At 50.1% G+C, this 9,256-nt stretch overlaps 1 protein-coding gene across 1 annotated transcript; it reads right to left on the bottom strand.

Moving 5' to 3' along the window:
• LOC136937939 (rap guanine nucleotide exchange factor 1-like) lies at nt 1-8,701 on the bottom strand. The gene is made up of 22 exons (XM_067231101.1): nt 8,566-8,701; nt 8,172-8,317; nt 7,902-8,080; nt 7,641-7,791; nt 6,981-7,489; nt 6,490-6,634; nt 6,127-6,298; nt 5,309-5,677; nt 4,825-4,997; nt 4,630-4,721; nt 4,258-4,339; nt 3,822-3,897; nt 3,615-3,699; nt 3,228-3,320; nt 2,903-3,088; nt 2,489-2,573; nt 2,255-2,349; nt 2,075-2,153; nt 1,660-1,761; nt 1,395-1,498; nt 1,005-1,133; nt 1-841 (listed from the first exon to the last, which is right to left on the bottom strand). Exons 1-22 carry the CDS (start codon nt 8,591-8,593, stop codon nt 694-696), a joined length of 3,228 nt encoding a protein of 1,075 aa, XP_067087202.1. The 5' UTR covers nt 8,594-8,701; the 3' UTR covers nt 1-693.
• Between the last annotated feature and the right edge of the window lie 555 nt (nt 8,702-9,256).

Here is a 9,256-nt window from a genome sequence, read left to right as displayed (position 1 = left end):
TTATTCCCCAAGTTACTTTAGAAGGCTGGCTGAAAGAATAGATTTGATACATCTGAGGTTTCACTTCCCTGTTCAATAGGGGATCTAGTCAGACATGGAAGCAGACACCACTCGCATGCACACTCAACTCATTACCACAGTTGCACAGTTATATCGATACTGAAAATCCAGAGCTGTGGTGTTCATATCTTCAGTCTTACAATATCAAAGCAACACTGCTTTCCAAGTACCTCAGTCTTTCTGGTGCCATGACACATGATTTTGATCTAATTACACAATTATGATTATGATCTCCTTCTGGCGGGAAAGGCTGTTCTATAAAGCCTATTATGCTCCTTCTACACAGTACAGTACTTCTACAGTAGGCCTACTTCTCCTACACAGTACAGTACTTCTACTGTACTTCTCCTACACAGTACAGTACTTCTCCAGTACTTCTCCTACACAGTACAGTACTTCTCCATACCTTTCCTACACAGTAGATACAAATACAACCTGTGATTTCCCCCCAGGCTGCATCACCCAGCTCTCTTTCCTTGGTTCAATGAGACCTCCAGTGTGTCCTTGGTCCAGTGAGACCCTGTCTGTGGTGCCATTAGTCCAATCCCGTGAATCCCCTGGTGTTGCCTCTGTCTTTCCCCTGGAAGGTGACAGACTAATCCTGCCTCACATGTGCTGTCCTCCCAACGAGGGCTAAGTCTGTTCCTGTGGCTCTGTGCGCCGCGTGGCGTTGCGAGGCTTGATCTTCTGAGACAGCTCCCACAGGGCCTCCTCCGCCAGGTGGTCGTTGAAGTCGTTGAAGAAGGAGACAATGTCCTCGTTGTGTCTGAGATTGTAATGACTGGTGAGAGGGAGAGAGAGACAGACAGAAATAAAGAGAGAAAGCGAGAGAGATAGAGAGATAATTACACACCACAAACTCATCCCAACCTAAGCTTTTGGATGGGGTACAGAAACAGGAAGAGGGTTGCTGTGTCTCGTGTCACGGTGTTCCAGGTACGTACTTTTGCTGGAAGCACCTCATGCTATCCAGGATGTGGAACTGCTGCCAGCGTTTGGAGAAGTTGACCTTGCCCTCCACCAAGTCAGGGTTCCCCAGGTGGACAAACGTCAGGTCCTGTAAGATCAAACCCCTGGGAGACCCAGAGCAGGCAGGCAGAGAGATGAAGAGCTTTACAGGTAGGGTATAAAGGTATTGTACACAGATACTTACATTACATTTAGTCATTTAGCAGACACTCTTATCCAGAGCGACTTACAGTAAGTACAGGGACATTTCCCGAGGCACAACGTAAAAGCCTGGCGGGGAATCGAACCGGCAACCTTCTGATTACTGGCCCAATTCCCTATCCGCTCAGCCACCTGACTCCCTTACAAGTAGGGTTTGTACTTACAGGTAGGGTATGCAGGGGTGTTCAGGTTGAACTTCAGCCAATGCTGTTCTGTACGTTCTGAAGGAAGAGGAGCTGTCTATCAGGGAGCTGTATTCTTCCAAGCTCTGAAAAAACACACACACACTTTTAGACAAGGCCCGTTAACTTTTGCTTTACCCATCCTTCTGCCCAAGGTAACTTCTGGTTGGCCCACTCTGCCAAACTCCATTCTGATTGCCCCCCCTGGCCCAGATCAATTATGATTGGTCCACAAAGCCCCCCTCACCTCAGATGTTTGCTTTTGCCACTCCAGTCTCCGTAGAGGGGCGGAGTCCAGGGCTGATAGGATTGCCAAGTAGGAGTTAAAGTTATTCAGTTTTCTTAAGTGCTGTTGAAAAAAGAAGGGAGATGATGAACAGGGACATTTAAAAAATAAACTAAAAGTGAGCAGCTCATTGAATCAACGCAGCATCGCGTGGTGATTCAGGTGGGAGTCAGGTGGCTGAGCGGTTCGGGAAGCGGGCTTGTAATCAGAAGGTTGCAAGTTCGATTCCCGGCCGTGCCAGATGACGTTGTGTCCTTGGGCAAGGCATTTCACCCTACTTGCCTCGGGGGGGGAATGTCCCTGTACTTACTGTAAGTCGCTCTGGATAAGAGCGTCTGCTAAATGACTAAATGGAAATGGAAATGATTGGACGTACTTTCATGACTTTGATGAATTTGAGGAGAAGCTTCTCTCTTTCCTGCGCCTTCTCCTGCAGCATGATCAAAGAACGCACCCTGCAGGACACAGACAGGCAGACAGACAGTTAACCAACCAAAAGAACAGAAAGACAGGTGGACAGCCAGCCAGAGAGAGAGAGACAGGAGGACAAACAGACCAGTAGGACATGTTGTTGAAGTGTTCAGTGAACAGTGTCAAGTTGGGACTACGCTCCTCGTTCTGCTCTTTGGCCCAGAGCAGCACCTCAGGAATCTGACACACACACACACAGACACAGACACACAGACAGGTTAGAGAGAGTGAGACAGGGGAGAGACAGACAGGTTTGGGCAGTCAGACAGGTTAGAGAAAGAGGAGAGACGACCTGTCTCTCCTCTTTCTCTAACCTCACCTCGATCTTGTAGAAGAGCTTAGCATCCAGGAGTGTAAGCTGCTCAGCTATCTCATGGCTTCGGAAATCATGCAGCGTCCCAGGCCTGGGAGGAAGCACACACACACACACACCAAAATAAGTACAAACAACACAGATGTCATGCTAATCTATGAGCATGTGTGTAGCCTATGTTTAGTTTAGTTTGTTTACATTTAGCAGACGCTCTTATCCAGATCGACTTACAGTAAGTACAGGGACATTCCCCCGAGGCAAGTAGGGTGAAATGCCTTGCCCAAGGACACAACGTAATTTTTTGCACAGCCAGGAATCAAACTGGCAAACTTCAGATTACTAACCCGATTCCCTAACCGCTCAGCCACCTGACTCCCCTATCTATATGTAGCCTGTGTGTGCGTGCAAGTGTGTGTGTACCTGGCGGCGACACCTCGTGCGGCCAACGGGCAAAGGAAGAGGGTGGAGTTCAGCCTCCTCCTTTTCTCCACCTTGTTCAGGATGTTGGATCGAAGGAGACGGGCCCGATTGAACTCTCCACCAATCAGCAGCCGGAACACCAGCTCCAACAGGAAGCGCAGCAGCTCCTCTGACAGCTCCACTCCACTGGGGGGGGGGTGGGGGGGTGGGGGGGGGGGAGGCGTAGAGAGTTCAGAGCAAACAAATGAAGACTAGTAAACATGTCCACCACTTGTCCCACCCCCCTACAGATGAGACAGGGCGTCTCGGGGGAATTTGGACCTACCAGAGCTCATCGACCACGCGGGCCAGGACACAGAAGCTGTTCCGGCTCGCCACCTTCCTACTGGCGTCCGTGCTGTGGCAGAACCGGCTGTACGTTCATCTGGGTCAAGGAACCAGAACTTCCTACATAGAGGAGAGCTATATAGTCCAGTTCATCTCTGTATCTAGTGTATAGACAGGATCTAATGGGAAAATGTGTCCAAACTTTTGACTGGTACTGTATGTCTACGGAGATCTAGGTTCTATAAGCATAGACTGTATACGTATATATAGAGAGCGATACATCTAGGGTCTATGGACTCTATATCTGGGGATATCTAGGGTCTGAAGACTGTGTCTATGTCAGGAGAGATCTCAGGTCTATAGGCTGTACTTCTATCGAGGATATCTGTAGTGCAGCTTCTTAACCAGGTCCTCGGGGGTGATGAAGGTTCTGTAGGTTGTCAAGAAGGCTTCGTAGTACATCACTATATCTGCAGGAGGACAGAAGGCCCAACATGGTCAGAACACCCTCTCTCCCTCCCTGATACGGCTGGAATGACAATGTCATAGAAACGACAAACAAAGGACAAAGGAATTGTGGGTAAACATGTACCTTGCTGGTCTGTCTCTGTGGCGTGGACCAATAGGATGTCACCAGGACCTGCCCGCACATCTGGGCCATCGTCATCCTGAGACAGACAGAAAACAGGCAGACAGACAGACGGAACAGAGGCAGGCAGACAGGCAGGCAGACAGACAGAACACATGCAGACAGACAGGCAGACAGACAGACAGACGGAACACAGGCAGGCAGACAGGCAGGCAGACAGACAGAACACATGCAGACAGACAGGCAGACAGACAGAACACAGGCAGACAGGCAGGCAGACAGACAGACAGAACACAGGCAGGACATAAACAGAGGGTCACTCTGACGTCACCATAGCAACCGCACATTGACAGATTGTGTTTCAGAAGGCTAGCTGAGTACAGGCTCAACCAGCAGACCGGTCCAGCTCAGGGGTGAGAGGTCAAAGGTCAGGGTGTACCTCCTGTTTCAGGGTGAGCAGGGACTTGATCTGTGAGTGGTCGACCAGGGACAAGCTCTCCTTCTCCTGGCTGCTGAGACTACTGCAAATACAGGAACAACAACAACAGCATGGCAACAATGAAGAGTTTTAAAATAAAACGATGCTGTTTATGACAAACATACTCTTTTTAAAGAGTATGTTTGTCAGTTTGTTTGTTAAAATATAAAAACATGTGTATAGCCCTTTTTTGACAAGATATATCACAGTGGGCTTCACAAACGCCCATAGCACCTAGACCAACCTAAACCCCCTTTCAGAGGCTATGTGTTTATGGTTTATGGGTGTCCTCTCATGAACATGTGTTATTAGATGTTCAGCATGTGACCTCACCAGTCTTCTGTCAGGTCCAGGTCGCTAGCGTTTCTCTGAAGACTCTCTGAGCTTGGCATCTCCTTACAGTCCTCAGGAGCACTGCTGTCATCCTGGCAAAGACGGAAAAAACCCAAAGTGTCAACACAACCCTTACCCCGCCCGCATCACATCTCCTCAACTTGAGACGGGAGGAGCCTGGTGTCTGTGACCCACCTGCGGTCTCTGTTTAGGGGGCAGCGAGGGCGCGGGGACGGTGTCCGTGAGCTGGCAGGCCTCCTGGAAACGTTGGTTCCTCAGGTGGTAGGAGCTCTTACTCTGGGTGCTGTGGTAGAACATCCAGGGCTGAGGCTCACAGTAGTCTTCCACAAACTGCATGTACTGCAGTACTGTCAGGGAGGGATGGAGGGGGAGAGGGAGGGGGAGGGATGGAGTGGGGGAGGAAAGGGAGGCAGGTGTGGTGAGAGCAGAGATAGCAAAAGTACACACACCCTTCACTCAAGTAGAAGTATAGATACTCATGTTTCTTTTTTTTTCAAAAATATTTTTTCAACCTTTCAATACTTTTTGTCCGAAAGCGAAAGTGGAAGAGAGGAAGAGGTGGTGAGAGGGAGAGAGAGGGGTGATTTAAGGGAGAGCTCTCACACAGAATACAGACTGTTACAGCTCCGCCAGCTCCTACTGTCAGTCTGATACTCACTGTGACGGGTCTTCTTCTCTGGTAGAGGAGGCGGGCTATTGGGGGGGACCTCATCCTGGTGCATGCTGGGAAACACGGGGAGGAAGAGCGGGAATGGTGGAGTCAGACAGTCGTCCTCACAGCTGACTTTGTCGTAAACGGAGAGACAACGCTCTGGAGGGGCAGGGCTCTCGGAGACAGGGCTCTGGGGGGCGTGGCTTCTGCGCTTCTTCTCTGGCAGGGCAGGAGGGCAGGAGGACGAGGGGGGCTCATAGTTGGTGGCCTCGGCCACAGGGCTGAGACTGCCCCCTTGGGGAGGGAGGGTGTCCTGATTGGACAGATCCTCTAGCAGGAAATCATAGTCCGGATCATACTGGTCACTGTTGGTGTCTACACACACACACACGCACACACACACACACACACACACACACAGACAGACAGAGCATTTGTGAGAATAACAAGCATGCTATATTCTGCTCAGAGGGAGCCTTGCTGTATGACCTCTTGACCTTACAGAGACACACGATACTAGTTACTTAAATGATGCAAACTGTTTAACCCTTTCAGAAGTATGTTTGTTATATCTCTCCGATCTGTCTGCTCTGAGTGAACCTTGCGCAACACTGTGCACTCCGAAGGCAGGAAATACCAACATGTGTCACTTCCTCCCACAGAAGCAGAAACATACTCTTTCAAGACCCCCCCCCACCCCCCACCCCAGACCCTCCCCCACACACACACACACACATATACACACACTTTCCAAGCCTCAATGGTGTGTGTGTGCGTGCGTGTGTGTGCCCCGCGGGCGTGCGTGTGAGTGTCATGGTTCAAACCTTCTGAGCCAGTTAAACTGGGTCCACTGAGTCTGTTCAGACGCTCCTGAGAGCCTCCTGCCGCTCGATCCCACCACCAGCTCCCTCTTGGGAACTCCTGCTCCAGCCCACCCTCCGCTCTCCACTCCACAGTCTCCTCCCTGCAGTCTGACACACACTTCTCCTCACACTCCTGACACACGCACACACACACAAACACACACACCAACACACACAAACACACACACACCCGGGGGGGGGGGGACGCCATTGCGATTGGTCACTATGTCTGGCAGATCAAAGTGTGTGTGTGTGTGTGTACTGTGTGTTTTTGTGTGTATGTATTGTATGTATGTGTGTCTTTGTGTGGGTGTGTGTGTGTACCTGTATATTCAGGATGCTGTTGGCGGGTGGGAGAGTGGTTCTCCTCATGGGGGCCACCACAGCGATCCTGGAGGAGGGGAGGAGGGTGGAGGAGGGGAGGAGGGTGGGGGCCGATGAACGTCTCTTAGGTGGGAGGACTGGAGGACTGGGGACCAAACACAGCATTAACCACACCATGATGACAGTGTGTGTGTGTGTGACAGAAGACACAGGCCAAACAGACCACAAGGGGAGTGTGTGTGTGTGTGTGTGTGAACTCCAGTCCACTTCTGAGAACACGCTTGCTCAGAGGAAGTTGCTTCTTTCACACCTTCCTCCACTGCGCTCTCTCTCTCAAAATACACACGCAAAACAGTTTGAACAGTGTCGCTGTCTCTACACGCCAGCACGTAAAACCACCAGGGTTAACGAGTCATGTTGAATCGTCTTAACCGGTCGTATGGCCACAGTGGTTTGGTTAAAGTAAGAGTGAACCTGACCGATGCTCCCACCTGTTTTCTGCTGCATTCCCACTGGAGATGGGGGGCTTAGGTGGGGCGTCCTCCCTCCCCAGACTGGGGAGAGACTGGGGCTGGGGCCGGGGCTCAGCAGGCTGGACGTGGGCTAAAGTCCAGGCCTCCATCATGTTCCTCATCTCCTCTCCACCCGGGGCTGAGGCTGGAGATGGGGCTGAGGCTTGAGATGGGGCTGGGGCTGAGGCTTGAGATGGGGCTGGGGCTGAGGCTTGAGATGGGGCTGGGGCTGAGGCTTGAGATGGGGCTGGGACTGAGGCTTGAGATGGGGCTGGGGCTGAGGCTTGAGATGGGGCTGGGGCTGAGGCTTGAGATGGGGCTGGGACTGAGGCTTGAGATGGGGCTGGGGCTGAGGCTTGAGATGGGGCTGGGGCTGAGGCTTGAGATGGGGCCGGGGCTGAGGCTTGAGATGGGGAAGGTGATGATGGTCTGACAGGGGGTGTCTGAGAAGCATCTTCCTCTGTCTCCATGGCCATCTTCACCAGCTCCTGGGGCAGGAAGTAACGATGAACAGACACAACAACTTCCTGTGGTAATCTGTGGTGTAACCTACCAGGTGTAATCTACCAGGTGTAATCTGCCATTGTGTCACCATTTCCTCAGGGAAGTAACCTCGGTAACGCTGCATGTCGACATTACCTTCACACCATCCAGCACTGCTTTGATCACTGTGGTGACGGTGGAATCTTTATCGTCCTGATTGGCTCCGTTCAGAAGGACCTGGTCAGACCAGTGGATGAGGTCAGCCACACCCTGGTATACAGGTTTCAGGAGACAGGAAACTACAGGGCTATGGGGAACAGGACAAGACCGAGGTTAGAAGTTAGGATCTAGGTGTTACGGGTTAGTGGTTAGGAGTTAGGATTCAAGGTTAGGAGTTCAAGGATCTAGGTTCTGTACCGCTGCTGCATGGTGGGTTCCATCTGGAACAGCTGTAGAACGGCCTCCAGAACCTTGCTGGCAGAACCTGGAAGCATCCCTAGAAGTCTGCTGTCCACAGCCATCTTATCCACGATGATTTTGAAATACCGAAGGGCATTGACCACCTCCTTCTCCTGGACCTCTAACTGAATCTGACGCTAAATAGATACACACAGACACACACACATCAATGACTTATCTATCACCCACCACACATGGACTACCAACCTACTAAGGTAAGGTACCCACCTTGTTTCCAGATTTCGGCACGACCCTGCGGGGGTGTTCTTCGGGAGTTTGGCGGATACTCTTAGAAGGACTCCGTTTGAGTTTAGGAGAGTGGAATTTGTGCTTCAGCTTCATAGTGAAGGAAGACAGGTGAGAGCGCTGAGCATCTGGAGGGGTAAAAACACACAGACGGACAAGGGTTAAGAGAGATGAAGAGAGGGATGTGTCGTGGGTTGACGAAAGATGTATCCATAGATAATAACACATGGGCAATTTACACGCGCACTCATTCACACACAAACAAAATACATAAATGTTAATACAGTCGCCTAGTTTAGCTTTCAACGTAAACTCTGCTATCTGTTGTGGCAAAGAAACACGGATGTAACTAATGACAATTTTATTCTAAGCTTACCGTGTTTAGTCTCGAGCTTCCCCGACATTTCAAAGCAAGGATCAGGAATACTTCAATCAAAAGTGGTACGTTTATATGCTTATCCTTTTGTTTCCATTTAAAAAATATATAAACTGTTAAGCGCGACGAACTGGACACCCTTCGTTATACAGTTAGCTCAAAGTTTCAAGTTCCGTAAAGGTATGACATCCTTCACCCTCCCAGTCGGTCTGTTACTCTAGAGCAGCGCTTTACCATCGCCATCTGGTGGTTTACTGTGAGAACTGCACTTGTGATTCACACTTTAAACCACTAGATGGCGGTATTGAAGCGCAGCCCAATGGCGCTGTCGAAACAGTGCCCCTTAAAAACCCGTTCCATAGGGCTGCGCTTTACCATCGCCATCTGGTGGTTTACTATGAGAACTGCACATGTAATACTCAAATAAAATCACTAGATGGCGGTATTGAAGCGCAGCCCAATGGAGCTGTCGAAATCGTACCATGGAATACGCTAGATGGCTCTCTGTAACGGTTTTCTTTTAGTCTCATATTTCAAAAATTCTTCAACACTTTTAAGTCTAATAAAAAACACGTCCCATTAAAAATGTTTTAAATGAGTTCACATGAATGAGAGTATGCATATAACTTCCATATGTTGCACTTAACCAGCAGTTAAAACATTTAAAATATAATAAAAAATACATGCCTTT

The sequence above is a fragment of the Osmerus mordax genome, chromosome 28 (assembly GCF_038355195.1).
Source record: "Osmerus mordax isolate fOsmMor3 chromosome 28, fOsmMor3.pri, whole genome shotgun sequence".
Lineage (NCBI taxonomy): Eukaryota > Metazoa > Chordata > Actinopteri > Osmeriformes > Osmeridae > Osmerus > Osmerus mordax.
This window is presented reverse-complemented; position numbering and strand designations above follow the sequence as displayed.

Bases quoted from the DNA above. Each gene is read 5' to 3' on its own strand.
- LOC136937939 (XM_067231101.1), bottom strand. From the start codon at position 8,593: ATGTCGGGGAAGCTCGAGACTAAACACG. The intron at 5,678-6,126 runs GTTTGAACCATG...GTGTGTGTGTAG, and splicing joins CAGTTTAACTGGCTCAGAAG to ACACCAACAGTGACCAGTAT. The intron at 2,350-2,488 runs GTGAGGTTAGAG...TGTGTGTGTCAG, and splicing joins AGCTCTTCTACAAGATCGAG to ATTCCTGAGGTGCTGCTCTG.